Consider the following 24,737-nt stretch of genomic DNA (forward strand, 5'->3'; position numbering starts at 1 on the left):
GTTAAAAATCGAGTGCCCCTTTCTCCCACTCCAATATCATTCTGAATCAAGGGAAAATATTCTTTGACATAGTTAACAAAGAAGATATAAATAGATAAGTTTAATGATTTTCAGACGAACTTCATAATTTTTTTGCTCTTCTAATGCAACAAACCCGATTTCCAGTTGAACACATCTGAGCTGGTGGAGGTGCAAGGCGGCAACCGGAAGATTTAACAAATTTGAATGGTTGATCTTTTCCTTCTCCTCTTATTGGCAAATCACCAATTTAAGAAGAATGATGGATTTTGGTCAGAAGTATTCTTGTGACTATGAATGAAAGTAGCTGTCAGAAACATAAATAATGGCTTGTAACTGCCTCAGAGTGGCAATATCTGAAAGTTTGGACTTATCCACGCTAGGATTCCAAAAGCTTCCATCTCATCCAACCTTCCTCTCCCAGGCTGGATGAGACAGGATCAGCAAAGTGCATCTCCAGATGCATCTGGGTTGAATAACTGGGGTCGAGAAAGGAAGATACGGTCCTTTTTTACAGCACTATCTGCAGTAAAGGAGATGTTTAAAGCAACAATTAGAAGGTAAGTGTTTTGGGTGGGGTGGGATGGGGTGGGGGTGAGCATGAAGGGTGAGACCGGAGGAGAGGTGACAGGTCAGATCGGTGGGGGGGACGACGACGACACACTGGATGAGGTCATCAGTTCGCTGGGGGAGGGGGTCAATCCAGGAAAGGGTGGGGGTGGTTAGAGGCAGTCCGTTAAGGGTGGTGCCAGTCTGGGAGGAGAGGGTGGGGAACAAGCTTACTTTGTGGGGGGGTGAATTGAACAAATTCTCACCAGGAGGTGGGGTGGGCGGGTGGGTTGGGAGGTGGGGGGCTCAGTTCAGGGGGAGATGGGGCAGGAAGTCATCTGTGTGGGGCTGTCCCATGTGAGGTCGGATATGGGTTATTTAAATAGTTACTCTGGAGGTAGAAGTTAATTTTTTCCTCTAACTCTTTCAGACTAACTACCATGTTGAAACAGTTGCGGAACATGGGGACTAGGGTTTTTTGTACAGAAACTTCATTGCAGTGTTAATGTAAGCCTACTTGTGACAATAAAGATTATTGTTATTATTATTACATGCCACCTGCTATAGATCTCCCCTGGCCATCACTATGCCTTCTCTTTGTCCCCGCAGAAGATAGCCCATAATAAGGGAGGGAGTGGAGTACCAGACATTTGAGTCCTCACCCCAGGAACGGCTCAGTCTGTGACGACCGTTGCTTGGGGTCTCGACATCATGTCTCTTTTTGTCCAATTTTGCCTTTGAGCTGGCTATACTTGTCTTGTTCTAACTTGTATTATCAATCTGATACCTGTCACATGCTCCCTTGCTCATCTTCATCTTACTTCCTACCTAATTCATCATCCAAGGAGCTGTGGTTTTAGTCATCCTATCTTCTCACACGTGGGACTATACCTCGACTATACCCAAATCATCTCCTCTGTATTGTTCCATGACAGTTTTGCAAATCAATCTCTGATTCCAATTTAACAGAGACCAATCCGTTCTCACGGAAGTGAAAATCCTTCTCAAGTTAGTATTTTTACTTTACATTGCTCCTTGTCGATTTCCATCACCAACTTAATCCTTACAATACTCTTGATCATTGATCCTTAAATGTTCTCCTGCTGACACTTGATCGGTGAAGTCACCTCATTCCCCTGAGCTAGATCCAGCACTGCCTCCTTCACCATTGAGCCAGAGGCAAACTAATCAAAAATATTCTCCTGAACACACTTCAAACTCTTTGCACTATGGCTATCCCTGTCTATATCAAGGTAAGTGAAGTCCTCTATTAACTCATCTCTTTTCTCTTTTGCAGCTTTTTGTAATTTCCTGCCACTGTTCTCTAGTTGTTGGCCTATAATATATCCTATAATGTAATGGTACCACTTGTCGTTTTCAACTCTGACTGATGTCATGCCTAGAACAGGCATGAAGATATTTCAAATTTTAAAGCTAAATTAAAGTGAACATAAAGGTTGTTGAGCAGGTTGTGGCACAGCATGTGACTTCTGGCATTTGAACTGTATAGAGAAGAGTCTGTGGTCAATACCTGATTCATTACAGACCTGAGTAAAGAAATCTCAGGTTGTGATATTCACACATCTCATTGGGGGCAATTCTCCAGCCACATTGTGCCCAGAGCAAATGTCAGGAGAACTGCGGGAGAGCCCTGAAATGGGATTTGCACCGGACACAAATCAGTTTCCAATTCTCCTGGCCCGCACCAGCTGGCCTGATCAGGGTCTTGCCCAGAAAGGGTGAGAACCTGATAACAGCTAATTTGCATTCATTTTAATCTCATTAGTGTGATTAAAGTTCAATGCAATGGCTTACTGGTATTCACCCGCACTCTCTCAGCAGGATGTTACCCAGGCACGAATCATTGCTGGAGCAGAGGGGGGGGGGGGGGGGGGGGGGAGAGAGAGGAGTACGCTCTCTACACTTAGGGGGATCCTTCAGGGCAGGTGGGGGCTCGAGCTGGGCTGGAGGGGCTGAGATTGTGAGCCTTTCCCGTGATGGGGGTCTTTCCCCATATCAATAACAACGATCCTATCCTCCCACCGAACGCCCAAACAGTAGCCCGCATGTTAACATAAACAAAATGACAAAAAGGAATCTGGAATCACCCATAGTCATCATTAACACATACAGTCCCCCTCCCCCCAATCATCCCAGCCTCCCCCCCGCCCCGCTAATGTTCGATGTAATCCAATTCTCGGAAGTGCATGATGAATAACGCCCATGAGTTGTAGAACCCCTCCATCCTTCCCCTCAGTTCAAATTTGACCTTCTCAAGAGTCAAGAATTCCAGCAGGTCCCCCCCGCCTCGCCAGGGCACAGGGTGGAGAGGTGATCAACGAGGCGAAGGCTACAACATCTGGCTCCGCACCCATTTCCAACACCGGCTTGTTCGACACCCCGAATATGGCCTCCCGAGGGCCCGGGTCCAGTTTCACGTGCATCACTTTAGAGATTACTCTAAAATCTCCTTCCAGTAATCCTCCAGCTTTGGACAGGACCTAAGCATATGAACATAGTTTGCGGGGCGCCGGCGCAGCGTTCACACACGTCTTCTACCCCCTCAAAGAGCCGGCTCATCCTCGCCCTTGTAAGGTGTGCTCTATATATCACCTTCAGCTGTATCAGCCCCAACCTCATGCACGAGGTGGAGGCGTTTACCCTCCGGAGCACCTCACACCAGAATGCCTCTTCCATATCCTCTCCCAACTCTTCCTCCCACTTTGCCTTGATCCTTTCCAGCGGCGCCCTCTCTTCCAAAATAGTAAACCGCCAATGCTACCCCCTTCTCCAGTTCCCCTGTCGTCAGCACCTCCTCCAGCAATGTGGAAGCCGGCTCCACTGGGAAGCTCTGTATCTCCTTTCTGGCAAAGTCTCGAACCTGCATGTATCTAAATATTTCCCCCTGTTCCAGCCCATACTTCACTCCCAGCTCCTTCAATCCAGCAAACCGACCTCCAAGAAACAAATCGTTTAGTGTCCTAATTCCTTTCTCCTCCCATCTCCAAAAATTTCCATCCCACTTCCCTGGCTCAAATCTATGGTTCCTCCGAATCGGCATTTCCCTTGACCCTGCCCCAACCCGAAGTGCTGTCGAAACTGCCTCCAAATTCTCTACAAAGCTATTACTACCGGACTCACTGAGTATCTCCCCGGGGCCGTTGGGAGCGGCGCTGTTGCTAACGCCTTCAATCCCGACCCCAACATAAAAACTCTCCTCCATTCTGACCCATTGGGAGTCAAGCCCTCCGACCCAGCTCTGAACCTTCTCCACATTCGCTGCCCAGTAATAATACATCAGGTTCGGAAGACCCAAATCCCCTGCCTGCCTTCCTCTCTGTAGTAGCACCTTTCTAATTCTGGCCACCTTCCCTCCCCATACGAACGAGGTAATCATCCCTTCAATCTCTCTAAAAAAAAGCCTTTGGCGGGAAAATCGTCAGGCATTGGAAATTCAACAGCAATCGCAGCAACACATTCATTTTAACCGTCGCCAGTGACAGAGGGAGACCATCCCAACTTGCCAGATCAGCTTTCACTCTCTCTACCAAACTAGAAAGCTGCTTCCTCTTTTGAGCAGATATTGCTTCTAACCACAGTTTTTCATAAGAGACTTTTTCTCGAACAGGACCTGGGCCTGGATCTGGTGAAGAGGAGGGCTGGTTTTAACCGGGTGAACGCTGCCCTCTTTAAAAAGCGGGTGAAGTTCGGGATGTTGCACTGGGCTCGCCTCTGGGTGACCTTTAACATCAGAGAGCACTACTTTGGAACACCAGAGGAAGCAGTGGAGGTTTTGAGAGGCAATGGACTGGCAGGTGAAGGAGGACATTGAACTGTGGAGGAGCAGTGTGGAGATGAATGTTGTTTTTTCCTCCCCCGTTTTTTTGGTAATCCCTGTATTTTTTGTTCTGTTGGTGGTTGGGGAACTTTTGCCCTCCGTGATGTTTTGCTGCAATGGTTTGGGAAGGGGGTTGAGTGAATGAACCTTTTATGCTTTGGGTTTTCTTTCTCTTTTTGTTTTTCTTGTTGCACTGTTGGTTGCGAGGTGTACGAGTGGGGGGGAATCAGTGGAGATTTAGGCGCCTTGGGTGGGGGCTACCAGGCTAGCTGGGCGGGCATGTTAACGGGAGCGCAGTGGGGGGGTGAACAGGTGGTTAGTGAAGAGGGGATGGGCTTGTTGTTTTGTTTAGGGGAAGGGGGGAATGCTGACAAAGGTGTTGTTGCTGTGGTATTATATGGGAGAGGTGATGGTGGATATCTGGGAGTGGGCCTGGAGGGTCGCGTGGAAAGGGTCTGGCCTAAGAAGAGTATGATTGAACGGCAGGGCGGGGGGCCCTCTGACCAGGTTGATCACATAGAACTGAACGTGAGGGGGCTGAATGGGACAGTCAAACGGTTGCATGCTTTCGCGCATCAGAGGAGTTTGAAAGCGGATGTGGCCTTTTTACAAGAGACATATTTGAAGATCGGGGTCCAGACAAGGCTAAGGAAAGGGTGGGTTTGGCATCTTTTCCATTCGGGGTTAGATTTGAAGACGCGTGCGGTGAAGGTGCTGGTCAATAAGCGTGTGGCGTTTGAGGTGGGGAATGTCATAGCGGATTCGGGGGTGTGTGGGAGGGGGGAGGTTTGTGATGTTAAGTGGGAAGTTGGAGAAGATGCCAGTGGTCCTGGTAAATATTTATGCCCCAAACTGGGATGATGTGGAGTTCATGAGGCAAGTATTGGGGAAGGTCCCGTACTTGCACCGGCTGATTATGGATGGGGACTTTAACACGGTCATTGATCCAGGGTGGACCGGTCGAGGCCAAGGTAGGGGAGAGTATCGGCGGTGGCGAGTGGATCGGGAGGGGCCCAGCATCCGCAGTGGAGGCTGGATGTAGGATTACTCGAGGAGGTGGTGTGTGAGCGGGAGAGGGCTGCCATCCGGGGGTACATGGAATTAAGCGACACAGGTGAGGTCACGGCTGCCATGCTGTGGGAGGCACTCACGGCAGTGATTAGTGGGAGTTTATATCGATTCGGGCGCACAGGCTGAAGGAGGAGCGAGCAGAGATGGCAAGGTTGGTGGATGCGATTTTGCCAGTAGATAGGAGGTACGCAGAGGCCCCTTGGCGGGATTGTTCAAGGAGAGGCAGAAGCTCCAGATGGAGTTTGCGCTGGTGTCCACAAGGCAGGCAGTGAGGCAGTTGTGGAGGGGCAGGAGGGCAGTGTTTGCATATGGGGAGAAGGCCAGTAGGATGCTGGTCCACCAGCTCAGGAAGCAAGAGAGTAGAGGGAGATTGGTAGGGTGAAGGACAACAAGGGTGAAGTGGTATTGGGCCTGGTGGGGGTGAATGGGGTATTTGAGGAGTTCTACAGAGGCTTTATGAATCGGAGCCACTGAGTGGGATGGAGCGGAAAGGGAATGCAGTATTTTCTGGATGGGCTGGAATTCCTCAGGGTGGAGCAGGGCCTTGTAGAGGGGCTGGGAGCACCCAGTGGACTGGTGGAGGTGACGGAGGGCATGGGGGCAATGCAGGCAGGGAAGGCCCTGGGCCCAGGCGGCTTCCCAGTCGAATTTTATTAAATTATAATACCCTGATGGTAAGGGCAGCACGGTAGCACAGTGGGTAGCACTGTTGCTTCACAGCTCCAGGGCCCCAGGTTCGGTTCCCGGCTTGGGTCACTGTCTGTTCTCCCTGTGTCTGCTTCCTCCGGGTGCTCCGGTTTCCTCCCACAAGTTCTGAAAGACATGCTTGTTAGATGAATTGGACATTCTGAATTCTCCCTCCGTGTACCCGAATAGGCGCCGGAACGTGGCGACTAGGGGATATTCACAGTAACTTCATTGCAGTGTTAATGTAAGCCGACTTGTGACAATAATAAAGATTATTATTAGATTATTATTAATGCGGTGAGGGAGAAGGGTGAGCTCCCCCCGCCCAACCCCCCCCCCCCCCCCCCCCCCCCCGCCCACGTTATCGCAGGCCACCTCTCTAACCTTCTTAGAGAATAGAAGGTTGAGAGGAGATTTTGATCGGGGTATTCAAAATCATGAGATCAATAGACAGAGTAGATAGGGAGCAATTGTTCCTGTTGGTGTATGATCGAGAACCAGAGGGCACAGATTTAATGTAATTGGCAAGAGAAGCAACTATTTTCTTTACTGTTGTTCGAATGCTGGAGCTACTTTAGTGCATCTTATTGGCATCTTCATGCATTCTGGTGTAACAGCAAACCTTCTTTCAGGTTCCCACACCTACCCAGAAGAGATCTTGGCCTCACATCCTCCACAACAGCAAGCTTTTCTTGCTGATCTCATTAGCACAACAGCAAGCTCATACTAGTTTCTCATCTTGACACCCCCACCCACACACAAAATCAGAAACTTGCCCATTTCGTTGTCCCTGTCATCCATTGAATCTACTATTATCAGCGGCCCCAGCAACTTTTTCCATTAGAAGAGGACCTCCATTGATCACTACTGTAATGGTCAGGAGGCTTTGTGGCACAGTGGTAGTGCCCCTACTGCTGAACTAGAAGCTCCGGGTTCGAGTCCAAAGCCAGGACATGCTGACCACGGAAGGAGTGTTCAACACAGTTCAATGGGCTGATAATCAGCTCAGAAATCCTTCCATTATTTCCCCGCTATTCATCAAAGCATCAAAAAAAGTGTATGAGTGTGAAGATACGCGAACAACAACAACTGTAAATTATGCAGAAGGAGCATTAACTTCAAGACTGTTTCAGATGTTTGTCCCTCCTCACTCTCAGCTGCCTCCATCCCTTTACTGATGGGCATTCGGGGCTTCAAACACGATTGCACCTCCTGCTTTAAGTTTCTCATAAACAATCCCTCTCCATGTTCAGGGTCTTGTATTTCCTCCTCCCTCACAAATAAACTTTTTAAGGATAGCAACACCCTCATTGAGACAATCTCAGAATTCCAAAGTCCCCAACTTCTTAAGAAATTCCCCCACCCCCTATTGATTTCCCTTTCTTCATCCCTCGCCACCTGTTTCCAATCGATTAGCCACCCCTCCATATCTTATTCACATCCCTCCCTTTCTCTGTCTCTTCCTTCTCTCTCTAGGTGCAAGATGTTTAATGGTTAAAATAATCCAGTAGTGGATGAGCAGAAATTTCCTCCAACAAAATATTGGGAAGACTGAAGCCATTGGTTTCTAACTCCAAACCTTGATCCTTCATTCCTCCTGGAAACAGTCTGAGACTAAATCAGTCGCTCTGCAATTTTGCGGGTGATTTTGAGCCCGTGTTAGCCGCCAGCGAGAACGGCGACAAGGGTGAAGAATATGTAGGCAATTGGAAAATGCGATTCTCTCCTGCGAAATCGTGCTTTCAGATTTTCCGGGCCCATCGCCGGTGGCGTAACGAGAAAAATGCCACAGAAGGCCGTGAACCTAATTGTGATGCATTCTAACATCATTAGTGAGCACTCCTGCCAGACCCCCCCCCCCCCCCCCACGATTATTCATCGGTCGCAGGCGTACGTCACACAAGCGCAATTTACAACATGTGTGTGAAAACGAGAACCTGGCAACCTCACTTCCAAGGGGGATATTTGTAGGTGAGCACTCAGGTCACCATTACCATCCAGGGTTCCAATTGCAGAGGGGGCAGCGGTGAGGATGCAGGGGACCCAGATATGTTCACCTTGGGGCAAGGGTTAAGTATTGGCATCACGTCAGGTAATGTCGCTCACAGGATTTAGAGGTCCTTCATGTCTGTGATCCTCTCGGTTTAAAGGGCTGGTATGCAGGCAGCACTTCCCATGTCCTGCTTGCTGGGCTTGTGGCAATATAACAGCTGTGGGGTTGCTCTCCCGGAGTGTCAGCTGGAAAATGGCTACGAGCAGGAGAATCCATAGGGTCAGCACTGGAGACAACTGAAAGGTTCTTGAGTGGGGTCCCATGAGAAGCCAGGCCGAATGGGCAGAGTGGTAACTCTGAGAGAGAGAGAGGTTGGCTGTTCAAATTTAATCCGCAGCCCATGAGGTTTGGGGGGATGTGGGTGCCCTCTAAGGATGAAGTTGACATGCTAATTGCAGTCTTCATAGGCATCAGATGTGCCTCGCCTGCCACAGACTGTTGCCTAATCAGCTCCCCAACCTTTTCTTGACGATTCTATTGTACCAGTTTAGTCAGAATTGTAATGCATAGATGTGCCACTGATTGGCGCCCAAGCATTAAATTCCAAGGCTCATATGTACATCTACATAACAGAGAGGTGCCACAGATGTGGCCCTCAATATGAGGCATATGGCAAAGTGGTTCATCCTTGACATGGGATGATGGTGGGCAGCATCTTGTTCCCCTCTGAGATTAGAACACAGGTCCATTAAATGCACTGAACTGCCCAACTCAGCCTTGGGGAGTTACCCCTGAGCTCGCAGGGTCAAAGCACTTAATTCAGGTGGAGTTGAGAGGGACAACTGTGGAGATGTGGCTAATGACAGGGGAGGGAGTGAGGCTTAGTGGAAATGTGCTCACATAAGGGGATGCGCATGGGTGAATGTCCCAGATCCGGAGGGGGCTTTTTCTTCTTCGTCTTGGACAGTCCCTTAGCATCGAAGATTACTTGCTTCCACTCCGGGGAGGTGGATTCTGCAATGGTTGAACAGTCTAATCCTGGATCCGTACTCTGCCACAGGTTTGGCAGGTGGTGCTTGATTAGGTGGCTGGGTAGGATGCTCTGGATTCTGCGTTCTCCTCCTGCTGTTTAGGCTTGGCCTCCATGTGTCCACCCTATGACGTTCGAGGTGATTGGCACCTCACGGATGCTTTTTCTCCAGTGTGCATTCTAAGGCAAGCGATTCCCACGTGTCAGTGGGATGTTGCATTTATTTAGGGAGGCTTTCACAGTATCCTTGTAGCGTTTCCTCTACCCTCTTCGGGATCGCTTGCCATTGTGGAGTTCGGAGTAGAGCATTTGTTTCTGGAGTCTTGTGTTGGACATGCGGGCAATGTGGCCTACCCATCGAAGCTCATTGAGCATGACCAGTACCTCAATACTGGGGATATTGGCCTGGGAGAGGACGCTCACTTTGGTATGTATGCCTATCCTGCCAGTAGATATGCAGGATTTTGCAGAAGCAGCATTGGTGATATCTCTCCAAGGATTTGAGTGTCTGCTGTACATTGTACATGTTTCTGATGCATACAGGAGGGCGGGGACCACGCTGCTCTGCAGACCATGAGCTTGGTACTGGGTTTCATGTCTCGGTCTTCGAAGACTCTGCTCCTCAAACGTCCGAAGACTGGACTGGCACATTGGAGTTGATGTTGGGTTTCATTGTCAATGCCTGCTCGCACTGAGAGGAGGCTCCCGAGGTATGGGAAATGATCCACATCATTGCTCACTGTGGATCTTGATTGTTAGGGGTCAGTTTTGTGTGGCAGAAGCAGGCTGGTAGAGAAACTTTGTTTTCAGGATATTTTGTCTGAGGCCCATTCTCTCATATGCCTCGTTGCAAGTGTCAATGGTAGTTTATTGCTCGGCCTCTGAATGTGTGTACACATAGGTGCCGTCTGTGCACTGCAGCTCGAAGAGAGAGGTTGGTGGTGGTGTTGATTCTGGCCTGGAGGCATCGGAGGTTGAATAGTTTCCCACTTGTCTGGTAGGTTAGCTCCGTTGAGAGGCGAAGGCCATTGCGAGATCGAAGAAGGCCATGTACACATGTTGATGCTGCTCCCTGTACTTTTCCTGGATTTGTCGCGCACTGAGGGTCATGTCCATTGAACCTCTTGATGGGCAGAAGCCACACTGAGGCTCAGGGAAAAGTTCTTGAGCCACTGGGAGGAGGCGGTTGAGGAGTATTCCCGCGATGACCTTTCCCATGGCGGAGAGTAGGGAAATAGTCGGACCCGTCTCCTTTCTTGAAGATAATTAAGGCATCTCGGAGATCATCTGGCATGCTCTCTTCCTTTCAGATAGGGGCGATGAGGTTGTGGATTCTTGTCAAGAGTGCATTTTAAAATCATACTGCAGTCAAACCTAAGGCAGGCCGTTGGAAGTCAGACTTGACCAAAGTCAAATACACAAGCAACACACATCTGTTGGATGGCATTTTAGGCCTCACCGCGAGCTGGAGTGGGCTCAGGTTGCCTGTCAAACGGTCATCAAACGGAGCGTCCGCCCCCTTCGAGGCACCATTGGCATAAAGCCAGAGGAATTGGCAAAAGGGCATGAAGGGACGGGGGTAAAAAAACGAACGCCTTGAAAGTGTGCGACGTGACCTTGACCAGGTTGGAGAAGTGAAAACCAGACCAGAGCAAACCTTGACCAGGCCAGAAGGTAGAAAGGAAGGATGTGTTATGGGCCAGGGCTTAGAAACTCCAAAGTATATTATGAAGTCCATTTGACCAACAACCTTTATGTTGAATTTGGCTAGGATGGGCACACGAGCCTTCCCGTCAGGTGTGATGCATTAGTCTTCCTAGGCACTTTAATCAAAACAAGCTTTATTCTAAGGACTTAGTTAACACACATATATATAAATAGCAAGGCTTATCAAATACAACATAAAGACCCCACACAGCTACAGTAATCTATGTATAACACTGAACTGTTTAACTGTTCCAATTCAAAAACAAAATCCAACAAACCAAACCCCTTTTCAAGGGTGTGGCCCAGCACACTGCATTCTCACTTGACAAAGACTGGTCTTCATAGATATAGATTTTGCAGTGCAGAAGGAGGCAATTCGGCCTATCGAGTCTGCACTGGCCCTTGGAAAGAGCACCCCACTTAAGCCCACACTTCCGCCCCATCCCCGCAACCCCACCTAATCCTTTTGGATACTAAGGGCAATTTAGCATGGCCAATCCACCTAACCTGCACATCTTTAGACTGGGGGAGGAAACCGGATCACCTGGAGGAAACTCAAGCAGACATGAGGACAACGTGCAGACTCTGCACAGACAGCGACCCAAGCCGGATCTGGGACCCTGTAGCTGTGAAGCGACAGTGCTAACCCTGTGCTGCCATGTTGCCTCATTTCCTTTTTCCCCATAACTATCTCCCCAGATTTATTTGGGGCCTGTGTGGAGTTGTGCTTATAATCAGATCAGCTGGGAACTTATTGAATGATGGAGCAGGCTCGAGGGGCCGAGTGGCCTACTCCTGCTCCTAATTCATGTGTTATCACATCCTTTATAATAGATTGTAGCATATTCCCTTCTACAGATGTCAGGCTAATGGGTCTATGGTTCCCCATTTTCTCTATCCCTCCTTAAATAGTGGGGTTACATTTGCCACCTTCCAATCTGCAAGAACCATTCGAGAATCTATAGAATTTTGAAAGATGACCAACAATGTATCCACTATCTCTACAGCCACCTCTTTTAACACTCTGGGATGTAGAGCATCAGCTTTTGGTGATTTATTAACTTTCGCTCCCAATAATTTCTCCAGTACTACTTTTTCACTAATACGCATCTCTTTCAGTTCCCAATCCTTAGGCTTACTACTATTTTGGACACTTTCTGAGTTTTTTCCTACGATCTAATGGATTCTTTAACTTTTCTTATTAGCCACGGTTGCATCACTTTTTCTGTTGGATTTTTGTTCCTTGAAGGGATCAATATTTTACATAAATATGGAACAATTCTTTAAATGATAGCGATTGCCTGTCTATCATCATTTGTTTTATTGTAAATTCCCAATCTAACACTGACAACTCGCCTCTCAGACCTTGACAGTTTCCTTCTGTGACAAACCCTCAGATAAATGAAACAAAATAACCATGTAACCACCAAAGCCCATCTCCATGGTAATGTGGCATGATCTGAGGGGATCCAAACAGAATTGGGAACCAAATATCTTTTAACTTCCAAACACGCTTTCAGTGTGTGATCCTCATGAAATTTGAACCCAGGTATTCACAACAAGACTCACAAAGTCATGAGACCGCTTGTTACTGAAATTCTGATCCAATTTTTATCCACCAGATTAAACTCCTTCCGGAAAGCAATTATATATACAAAGCCACCACCAATGTGATTTTTACTGGAACAGATATTTAAAATGAAAATAGAGAGAGACAGGCCAAAACACTTGTCTTCTCTGTCTGTAGTCCACAGCAGTCAAACTGAAAATGAAACTAAACAAACCTCACAGCCACACATCAGCTCCACCCCCAAAATGACATCACTGAAGCCATGTGATAAGATAAAAACCTTTCTTAAAGGGACACTCCCATGACAGAAGGAAGAGACAGCCAGCGAGAGCCACCTTCGTGAAGCCGGGCAGAGGAATTCCAGCATTCAGACCCATGCCAAGCCATCTTTACGGGTAGTACACACTGATCTTGGGTACCTCTAGTATTTTGTGGGTAATAGAAGCGTAAATTGTATTAATAAATATTGTTGAATTTTGAACTTTTGTTTGTGGTTTATATAAAGACACCCTAAGTAAAACCTTTGAATAGGTAAGCTGGTTAAAAGTATCGGAGGTTGAATGGGTACAACAGTACTGAAGACGTCTGCTCCAGAACTTGCCGCACCCCTAGCCAAGCTGTTCCAGTACAACCACAACACTGGCATCAACACCACAATGTGGAAAATTGCCCAGGTGTGTCCTATACACAAATCCAACCCAGCCAATTACTGCCCTATCAGTCTACTCACTATCATCAGCAAAGTGATGGAAGGAATCATCAACAGTGCTATCAAGCACCACTTACTCAGCAATAACCTGCTCACGGACAATCAGTTTGGGTTCTGCCAGGGTCACTCAGCTCCTGACCTCATTACAGCCTTTGTTTAAACATGGACAAAAGAGCTGAATGCCAGAGGTGAGAGTGACTGCCCTTGACATCAAGGCAGCATTTGACCAAATATGGCATAAAGGTGTCCTCGCAAAGCTGGAGTCAATGGCAATCTGGGGGAAAACTCTCCGCTGGTTGGAGTCATACCTGGCAAAAAGAAAGGTAGTTGCGGTGGTTGGAGGTCAAGCATCTCAGCTCCAGGGCATCACTACAAAAGTGATCTAGGCCGAACCATCTTCAGCTGCTTCATCAATGACCTCACTTTCATCAGGAGGTCAGAAGTGGGAATTTTCGCAGATGACTGCACAGCGTTCAGCACCATTCGCGACTCCTCGGATAATGAAGCAGTCCATGTCCAAATGCAACATTCAAAACCTCCACCACCGCCAAACAGTGGCAGACGTGTGTACCATCTACAAGATGTACTTTGGTACTTGTCAAGGTTCCTTCGGCAGCACCTTCCAAACCTACGATCACTACCATCTAGAGGGACAAGAGCAGCAGGTACCTTGGAACCCCACCACCTGGAGGTTCCCCTCCAAATCACTCACCACAATGACTTGGAAATATACCTCCGCTCCTTCACTGTCGCTGGGTCAAAATCCTGAAATTTCCTAAAAGCAGTGTGGGTGTACCTACACCTCAAGGACTGCAGGCGTTCAAGAAGGCAACTCACCACCACATTCTGAAGGTTGTGTAACTAGGGATGGGAAATAAATGCTGGCCGAACCAGCGATGCCCACATCCTGTAAATGAATAAAAAATAAATTTTAAAAACTACATCAATGTGGCTGCATGGGGCGCCATTTTTGAACCTCAAGGGATTCACGGCCTCAATGTCCAGGTTGCCTGTGACCATGCGATGCACATCATACGGTGCGTGCTTGTTCGGGAGCATCCATGATAGTTACATCTTGGGTCGCTCGGAGATCCCAACTGTTTTTGAGGGAGAGTGGCGGCTGGAGGGATGGCTCCTTCTGCACTGGAGGAATTCTATGATTCTTTTTAGATATTAAAATATATGACATATTATAAATTCTATATATATATCTTAGCTTTTAAACTTTGAATTTTAAAAATTCTACTGAGATCCACTGAGAATACAGTTCCACTCAAGGCATTACATGTTAAGCTTACTTATGCCAAAATGCTTCATGAAGTTTGCAAAATGTCTTTGATGACAGAATAGAATGTATTATCTAGAATTCCCGACCCTATCCCATGTTATTGCACTGGATTTTATAGTAAAAGTCCATCATCTACAACTGAATCACCCATTCATTATGTGCTCATTATCTATCATATGTGCATACATTATTCACCCCATAAATAGAGAGGCAGGAAACATTTCAGATATGTATTCAATATTGTGAATTGGGCACTGGAAAGAAGAAACAAATACAGTCCTAGCAATTTATTAATGCTTTATCTCCACGGTAATTGCAAGCAGCTCAGCTTCAGTAAACCGAAACGCAGAGTACATATTGCTATTTGATCTGTGCACTCTGCTTAATCTTGATATATTGTAAGGCAAATCATAACACTGGATCTCCAGTCAGTCATACAAAGCTTACAACCAGTAAAGTTAGTTTACTAATGTCCAACTATTTCCACCATAAGGATTATCAATTACGGTAAAATAGGACCACGTCCAATTTGCATGAATACATTTTTCACTCATGAAGTCAAATGAATTTGGTCAGATTTCTACAGAGTTTGCAGAAAAAAATTCAAATTAAGAATGAAAAAACTGCCATAAAAGCTAAAGCTTGTTCTACAATGCTATGAATTTCTTTTCCCAACAAAATATCTGCCAGGGTGGCACACTGTTAATGATATTGTAACTAGCTCTGGTAACTTAATCAAGAAACACAAATGAATTTAATTGGCTCATGAAATTGTTGCCTGGAGTCTTAAGAGTACAATCAGGCAATTTGATGCAATATGCATCCTCATACCTGGAAAATTAGTCCAAAAAATGAAATTGAAAGTGAAGTTAATATTCCGTTGCAGCATTCCAGAGATGAACCTATTAAAAGCAATAATAACATACACATCTTCAAAGCTGCCATTTCCCTACGGCAAAATAAGCAGATAAGACATATCATAGACGTATTTCTGAAGCATAAAGGACAGGGAAAGGCCAGAATTCATTAAGAAAGTTTGGACTCGGTACAATATTTGACATTTTGAGTTTAATGCCAAAGCATCGGTAGAGGCAACAGCTGGACATGAAATTGATGCTGCAATGCAGAAACCTAAAATAGAGATTTCCTAAGAATTAGTGTTAAGGGAAAATTTGCCACCATCAAATTATCCTCCACTGGTCTCCTGCCTCAGGCCCAAAATAAAGGTTATGGCCAATTATCTATCTAGAGTATCTGAAGGAGCTCTAGCTAGACTGCAAAGTGAGATAAAGGCAGGAAGCAAAGTAGTAGCACTTGAATTTTTTTCCTTTTACCCTTGTCAACAGGCCATCGGGATGTTGGACTAGCTGGACCTTGTTCATCTGCAACAACCAGCTCTCAAAAACTGACTTCAATTGAACAACAGATGAATTTACATGGAAGGAACCTTTCTGAAAACCGCCAGTGCATAAATTAACAGATTAGTCATAATGATCATGTTAAGCAACTGGGAATATCTGAGCTGATTCAATAATATCCATTTTAATGACTGAATTTAAAAAAAAGATAAACATAGGTAAGCACGCCTGATGATGTTTGATCAGCATTATCTACACAGCTTAAAAAACATATTCTCAACGGCATAGCTTTAGAAGTTTCTTTGTTTTCCCAAGTATTTTGAAAGGTGATTAATAACAAACATTCTTACTTGTTATTCATAAAACGTATGCTAAGAAGTCTGCACTTATTATTGCTGAAACCGCTATAAAAATTTGCATTGTACATACCTGAGGTTTTGTCAACGCATATGCTTTTATTTGCAAGATGCACATAATTGCATTGGACTATTCAAGTGATACAAGAAATGCTAATAATGTTATTATCTGTGTATTAGATGTGCATACATGTGTAAATAAGTCTTGATTTAGGTAGCCACAAGTGTAAGGATTACGGCAGGAGAAATGACATTAAAACTCAATTTAAGAATGTTATCAGGAATATTTTGCAGAATTTAAAACTTGGCTCTTCTCTTTGCTAAATTCAATATTGAAAAGGGTGATAAACTATTGATTGTATATATTGACCTTCCAGTGACTTTCATTAAGCCTGTGTTGAAGCAAAGTGGTTTATAGCTTGCCATGAGGAAAAAACATTTACATTTTTTTTCTTTTAACTATTCTTAGGGTTTGTCTCTTAAATGACTACTGGTATAGGCCATCTACATTTTTCTTCAATAGAAAATGCTTACATTTGTTTAAGTAGTCCTGAAACGTGTCCTTTAGGGTAATGAGAATACACCTGAGGAAACAGGCAATGCATTCTTGTCTTACTTTCTGTAGCTGCATATCACTTAGACTTTATGACTTACCAAGATTTCTTGGTGTGCGCTTCCTGCGATCCCTGAATGCAGCACCTGACTGTAAGGCCTCCAGCAGGCTATCCATCACTCCTGTTTCATTACCCTCTGTAGAAGTGAAACAAGAAAGTTACTTCAGTTTTGCAATATAAAAGTACATTACTGTCAAGAATATTTCAGTCAATAAACTCCCAAAATCAAATGGTTAATATTGGTGGCTTAAGAACAAGACTGTCATGAGTTGAAACATAAGGCAGCAGTCAAAAATATTATTCCACGGCAGATGCTATAACATGAATTTAAAATAAATCAAAATTTCAGTTCAAAGTATGTGTCTATGAAAAAAAAGTCAAACCCCAATTTGGCACTTCAAAAAACTCAATGAATAAAAATATTGCCAATCCTCAGATGTCAACACGTTTACAGTTAAAAACGTTAGGAAACATTTCATTTATACTTCTTTCACTTACTTTGACTACCTTGCGATCATAATGGAAAATCATACCCAAATATTCTTTGTAGACAGGTAGTGAACAAACTGCTCTTAACGTTTGAAAAAACTTGAAGTATTGGGCACTATTTAACGGAAATGAAACAGAGTCCCGTGTCGAGCACGTTTAGCCTGGTGTTTTTCGGCGTTGGCAGTGCCGAGAATGACTCCGCTAGCTATCAAACGGGACTCTGCTTGTTTTTTGGGTCTCGTTGAGGAATGTTCGCCGAGGTCACACATAGTCCCCTTTTCGGCACTAACGAGCTCTGCTCGCCAGTGCCGGAAGAGATCAGAAACGGCGCCCCGATCTCTAGACCCCGCACCACAGCCTCTGGACCCCACAGCACCCAATAAGAGGATCATCCCCACAACACCCAATAAGGGGATCATCAAGCTCCCCCGCACCCCACCTCAAAAGGGGTGCTAGAAGACCTCCAGTACCTGACCCTCATACTCATCCATCATGCATGAGGTTAGATATTGAGGACTTTTTAAACTGTTCATTAAGAAGCAGTATAAAGATGATTTCTTGAGGTATGGGTTTATTAATTGTACCAATGCAAATCAGGACACAAAGCCCATATGCATTGTATGGGAAATACTGGCAAATTAAAGACAAAAACCCTCAAAACCTCAAAGTCATTTGAAGACTAAGCTTGGTGAGTTTGAGGACAAACCTCTTGATCTTTTTCAACAGATGCAGTGAGAACTTACATCATCAGCTGAAGTCCTTAGCAGAAATGTAACATTGAATGACAAAAGCAAGTGAGATTGTGAGGACAAGGCAGGCTTAGCTGTCATGTAAAAGGCAAGTGAGAATTGTGGGTCGTGAAGGCAGGCCAGCATGGGTCATGAAGGTCAGCCGGTGTGGGTCCCAAAGGATAGCCAGTTGGTAAAAATGGGCCCTGGGCAAAAAGTTTGAAAACACTGATCTAGACACACTGCCTTTATCTGAATCTGTATTTATGAAACTTTTGAACATGTGCAGTTGATTTCAGTTTTAATGACACCATATAGATTGTTTGGTCAAGAGATCCCCCTTTGACCCATTGCTTGCAAACATCTTTGTCGGTTTCCACGAGAAACATGTTTTTGATGGAATGACAGCTAAATTTCTCCCCCTTGCATAGTTCCAATACTTGGATTTGCTATATTTGAATCTGCAGCTGCACACAAGAATTTCCTTACATTTATTAATAGGCTCCATCCAACGCTTAAATTCTTTGAAATGGAGCAGTCAAATGAGCTTCTATTCCTCAACGTGCTAGTTGAGAAATCTGCCAATGGGTTCTCCACTCCCGTCTAAGCCCATCTTCACTGGTCAACATACGCGTTGTGATTCCTACAGTTCCAAGCGTGATAAGATTTATCTTCTCGGCAACCTTGTTAATAGCATCAAAAAAGCCATCCTGCAGGATAATGGCTATCCTGATCAGATCATTGCTCGCTGTATATGAGGCAAACTCATGAATGGGCCAAAGTTGGCAATTTTCAGTTGTGAAATGTGCCCAGTCTACCTCATTACCCTGGGAGAGTTGGGTGTCACAAAAATTTGAGCACCAGTGAAGCTAGCTGTTTCACTTCTACAATGCAGTAGCAACATGAGTGGTATTCTCCACTAACAGGACATTGACATCAAGCCAAAGAAACATTCTGTCTGTCGCACAAATTATTATTGTAGTATATGAATTTCAGTGCTGTCGTGATGTCAGGTATGATAAGGCTGTACATCCAATATATATAAAACAACATGTCCCTTTGGTTGTTTGCATCAGGCAAAGTACTGCCTGTACCCAAACATTCCGTGCTTGCAAAACACAAAATGTAGTATCCAACATGAATGTGATTCCGTGATTGGACGGCACTTGCTAAACAATCCTGATTATGCTAAGAATTACACAGTCAACCAATTTAAGATTATCAGTCGGGCTCACTCATGCATGCTAGAAGCTACATATATTCACGCATAGTGCCCTGTCCTTTGCAGACAGAAGGTCACGCCCACACATTGCATTTTTTCAACTAAACAAAAGCTTGGGGGTCAGTCACTCCAGGTTCATTCCCCAGGGCAATGCCTTGACTAATCAGAGTCAACCTGCCTGGCCTAAATTTAAACAAAAGTTCAGCAGTTAACAGTTCCCTAGTGCATTCTCCGTGGCAATGTTTCTACCAATCGGAGTCCACTTACCAACCAATCAGCACTCTCTTCTCATGTAAAACAAATTATTGTTCCCTTTTGTGGTGGTCTGTATTAGGGGTAGTACGGTACCCAGTGATGCCGAGAGGCTATTGATGGATAGACACTGGGTCCTGATTCGATCTGCCGCCTGCTGGCTCCACCCAGTAAGGCGGAGTATAAGAACCCGGGTTCTCCCAGCAGCCGCATTCTGTAACCGAGCTGCTGGGGAACAGGTCTGCGTAATAAAGCCATCGATTGACTTCATCTCTTCTCGCCTCGTGAGTGATTGATTGTGCTACACCTTTCAATTGCATTCTTTCGAATCTGTCCTGATAAGAACACAAAAAGCTTTGACAGCATGTCTCTTTTTTCAGCAATTGTATTACCAAACGTCATTGTCATTCAGTTGAACATAAATTAAATCTGTAAAAGGCACTAAAATATTTTACCTTCCCAAGCAATAAAGGCTGCCACTATACCGACAAAAATATCAACTTTTCTGGAATTGTGAGGAATACACTTTCATCTATATATATATATCCACACATATAAATTGGTTACATATAGATGTATACATAAATGTGTGCACTTGTTACCAAGAAATAAAGCAGAACTTAAAGCAGGGCAGGAGGAGCAGCTTTAAAGCTAAGGTGAGGAACTACTTCTTTGGACAAAGAATAATCAACACTTTTGAGACAAAAACAGAAGTGAGGGCCATGAGGAAGCAGTGAAGAGAAACTGCTAGAATTACTTCAGAAATATTTTGATGTTAAAATATGCATGGTCCTCATCGATGAGAAAATTAGAATGGATGAGTAAATTAGAATGTTATGTCTATCTTCATCTTTAGACCATAAGACACATGAGCAGAATTAGGCCACTCGCCCCATCGAGTATGCTCCGCCATTCAATCATGGCTGATATTTTCTCATCCCCATTCTCCTGCCTTCTCCCCATAATCCCTGATCCCCTTATTAATCAAGAACCTATCTATCTCTGTCTTGAAGACACTCGGTGATCTGGCCTATACAGCCTTCTGTGCCAAAGAGTTTCACAGATTCACCACCTTCTGGCTGAAGAAATTCCTCCTCATCTCTGTTTTAAAGGATCGTCCCTTTAGGCTGAGCTGTGTCCTCTGCTTCTAGTACTTCCGACAAGTGGAAACATACTCTCCACGTCCACTCTATCCAGGCCTTGCAGTATCCTGTAAGTTTCAATAAGATCCCCCCTCATCCTTCTAAACTCCAATGAATACAGGCCCAGAGTTGTCAGCCGTTCCTCATACGACAAGTTTTTCATTCCAGGGATCATTCTTGTGAACCTCCTCTGGACCCTTTCCAAGGCCAGCACATTCTTCCTTAGATACACACCCAAATGGGGTCTGACGCCTTAAACATCCTCAGAAGTACATCCCTGCTCTTGTATTCTAGCCCCCTCGACATGAATGCTAACATTGCATTTGCCTTCCTAACTGCTGACTGAACCTGCACATTAACCTTAAGAGAATCTTGAACAAGGACTCCCAAGTACCTTTGTGCTTCTGACTTCCTGAGCATTTCCCCATTTAAAAAATAGTCTTTGTCTCCATTCCTCCTTCCAAAGTGCATAACCTCACACTTTTTCACATTGAATTCCATCCATCACTTCATTGGCCACTCTCCCAGCCTGTCCAAGTCCTTCTGCAGCCCGCCTGCTTCCTCATTACTACCTGCCCGCTACATATCTTTGCATCGTCTACAAACTTCGCAACAGTGCCTTCAGTTCCTTCTTCCAGATCATTAATGTATATTGTGAAAAGTTGTGGTCCCAGCACAGACCCGAGGCACACCACTTGTCATCGGCTGCCATCCTGAAAAAGACCCCTTTATCCCAACTCTCTGCCTTCTGCCAGTCAACCAATTCTCTATCCATGCCAGGATCTTACCCTTAACACCATGGGCTCTTAACGTATTTAACAGTCTCCAATGCGGCACCTTGTCAAAGGCCTTCTGGAAATCTAAATAAATCATGTCCACTTATTCTCCTTTGTCTAACTTCCTTGTTACCTCCTCAAAGAACTCTAACAGATTTGTCAGACATGACCTCTCTGTGACGAAGCTGTGCTAACTCAGTCCTATTTTATCATGCATTTCCAAGTACTCCGCGACCTCATCTTTGATAATGGACTCTAAAATCTTACCAAAGTCAGGCTAACTGGCCTATAATTTCCCGTCTTCTGCCTCCCTCCCTCCTTAAACAGCGGTGATACATTAATCACTTTCCAGTCCTCTGGGACCCTCCCTGCCTCCAGTGATTCCTGAAAGATCACCACCAATGCCTCCACAATCTCCACGGCTATCTCTTTTTGAACCCTGCCATGGTAATCTCTGCAAGACGTGCCAGATTATCGACATGGGGACCACCATTAAACGTGAGAACAGCGCCCACCAGGTACGCGGTACATACTCGTGCGACTCGGCCAACGTTGTCTACCTCATACGCTGCAGGAAAGGATGTCCCGAAGCACGGTACATTGGCAAGACCATGCGGACGCTGCGACAACGGATGAACGGACATCGCGCCACAATCGCCAGGCAGGAATGTTCCCTTCCAGTCGGTTAACACTTCAGCAGTCAAGGGTATTCAGCTTCTGACCTTCGGGTGAGCGTTCTCCAAGGCGGCCTTCAGGATGCACGAGAACGCAGAATCGCCGAGCAGAAACTTATAGCCAAGTTCCGCACACGAATATGGCCTCAACTGGGACCTTGGATTCATGTCACATTACATTCATCCCCCACCATCTGGCCTGGGGTTGCTAAATCCTACCAACTGTCCTGGTTTGAGACAATTCACACCTCTTTAACCTGTGATCATTACTCTCTCCACTTGCTCAGTCTGGGCCTGTAAAGACTTAATTACCTGCAAAGACTCACATTCAAAGTATCGTCTTGCATCTTTGACTTTGTCCATATATATGTTTCTGGAACCCACCTCTTCATTCACCTGAGGAAGGAGCTGTGCTCCAAAAGCTAGTGATTCAAAACAAACCTGTTGGACTTTAACCTGGTGTTGTAAGACTTCTTACTGTTCCCTTTTATATAAATTGAACAAAACTCTTCCTATCTTCTTTTATATTACTAGCTAGCTTACACTCAATATCTTCTCCCCCCTTATTGATTTTTACTGCTCGCTTTTAAAGCCTTCCCAATCCTCTGGCTTCCCACTAATCCTCACCACTTTGTCTGCTTTTTCTTTCACTTTTATGCTGTCCTTGACTTCCCTCGTCAGCTATGGATGCCTCGTCTTCCCCTTAGCAAATGTCGTCCTCCTTGGGATGAATTTCTCTTTGTGCTTCCTGAATAACCCCCAAAACCCCTGCCATTGCTGTTCCACTGTCTTCCCTGCTTGGCTCCCTTTCCAATCAACTCTGGCCAGTTCTTCCCTCATGTTACCCTTATTTAATTACAATACCCTTACATCTGATTCCAGCTTCTCCCTCTCAAACTGCAGGGTAAATTCTATCAGATTGTGGTCACTGCTCCATAAGGGTTCCTTCATCTTAAGTTCCCGAATCAAGTTTGCCTCATTAAACGTCATAAAATCCAGAATTGCCTGTTCCCAGTAGGCTCTGTCACAAGCTTCTCCAAAAAACATCTCTTAGACATTCTCCAAATTCCTTTTCTTGGGATCCACTATCAACCTGATTTTCCAAGTCCCAGTAATTATCTTCTCTTGTGTGCACGAGTTATAAAGAACGAGGTTGCTATGGTAAAGAATTTTAATTATGGAAAGAAACCCTGCAGTGCAGAAGGAGGCCATTCGGCCCATTGAGTCTTCACCACCCTCTGAAACAGCACCCGACCGAGGCCCAAACCCCACACTATCCCCGTAACCCCACCTAGGGCCAATTTATCATAGCCAATTCACCTAACCTGCACATCTTTGGACTGTGGGAGGAAACCGGAGCACCCGGAGGAAACCCACGCAGACACGGAGAGAAAGTGCAAGCTTCACACAGATAGTCACCCGAGGCCGGATTAGAACCCGTGTGCCTGATGCTGTGAGACAGCTGTTCTACCCACCGTACCCTTCACTCCTTCCTACATTATTATGGATTTTCTTTTCTTATTTCTGAAGTAGCACTTGCAATTAGATTGGAAAGCGGAGTTAAATCCCCTTGGAGTCCATTGACTGATTGAATCTCGAGGCAAGTTTCCTCTGGGTAAAATGCCTTCCGATATTTCATTCCTTGAAGCATTAGAAGATGTGGTCATGTGAAGAGCAGTTCTTAAAGTGGATCTGTTTCACCTGAATAAACCTATCCAGTGGTGTTTGTATAAAAATTGACTTCAAGTGGCAGTTTTATTATAATCAAAGCATTCAAAATATTTCCTTCTGATTTGGCCATATTTGGCCATTATTCCATCAAAATGAAAATACACTCCTTTGCATCTTTTAAATAGAATAAGCATGACTAAGAAAAAGCTTGTTTCAATTGACTGCACCAAATCCATTGCAAAATAAAATCAGCTTGTCTGAACATGGCAGCACGGTAGCATTGTGGATAGCACAATTACTTCACAGCTCCAGGGTCCCAGGTTCGATTCCAGCTTGGGTCACTGTCTGTGCGGAGTCTGCACATCCTCCCCATGTGTGCGTGGGTTTCCTCCGGGTACTCCGGTTTCCTCCCACAGTCCAAAGATGTGCAGGTTAGGTGGATTGGCCATGATAAATTGCCCTTCGTGTCCAAAATTGCCCTTAGTGTTGGGTGAGGTTGCTGAGTTATGGGGATAGGGTGGAGGTGTTGACCTTGGGTAGGGTGCTCTTTCCAAGAGCCGGTGCAGACTCGATGGGCCGAATGGTCTCCTTCTGCACTGTAAATTCTATGGTAATCTATGATGATGGCCTTTAGTCTGATCAGAATAAATTAATATATAATGAAGAAAAACATTTGGGAAAAAACTGTGTCAATGTCTAATTTATGCAAGTACATTATAGGGGGTTTATTGTGGACATGCTTTGAGTATCAGCATGTCATTAAAGGGGACAGCTCAAATGAAAACAAGATGATCAGTTTTTAAATTAAAGAGCAGACTCGTGTTTAATTGAGAACAAGGCATAACAGAATTTAAGGTGCTTGATACCTTTCTGGCATGACAATACTGAAGGACAAAGAACTAAATGTCTGGTTTGGGAGACTGAAAATGTGGCCACAAAATTTCAGTAAATCTTTAGCTTAGCATCAACTAATGAATCCGACACTCAAAAGCAAC

General features: G+C 45.2%; 1 protein-coding gene across 4 annotated transcripts in view; it reads right to left on the reverse strand.

Annotated features, from left to right (window-relative positions):
- Positions 1-24,737, reverse strand: part of diaph2 (diaphanous-related formin 2) — a 983,399-nt gene that overhangs the window by 104,207 nt on the left and 854,455 nt on the right. For all 4 annotated transcript variants that reach the window (XR_011946649.1, XM_072505206.1, XM_072505205.1 and 1 more), the window contains one exon: positions 16,829-16,924. Coding sequence is in view for 3 of the 4 variants with exons in the window: in XM_072505206.1 (XP_072361307.1) it covers positions 16,829-16,924 (96 nt within the window). In the remaining variant the exon portion in view is untranslated. The remainder of the gene's footprint in view (positions 1-16,828; positions 16,925-24,737) is intronic.

Source organism: Scyliorhinus torazame, chromosome 5, assembly GCF_047496885.1.
Source record: "Scyliorhinus torazame isolate Kashiwa2021f chromosome 5, sScyTor2.1, whole genome shotgun sequence".
In the NCBI taxonomy this organism is placed as follows: domain Eukaryota; kingdom Metazoa; phylum Chordata; class Chondrichthyes; order Carcharhiniformes; family Scyliorhinidae; genus Scyliorhinus; species Scyliorhinus torazame.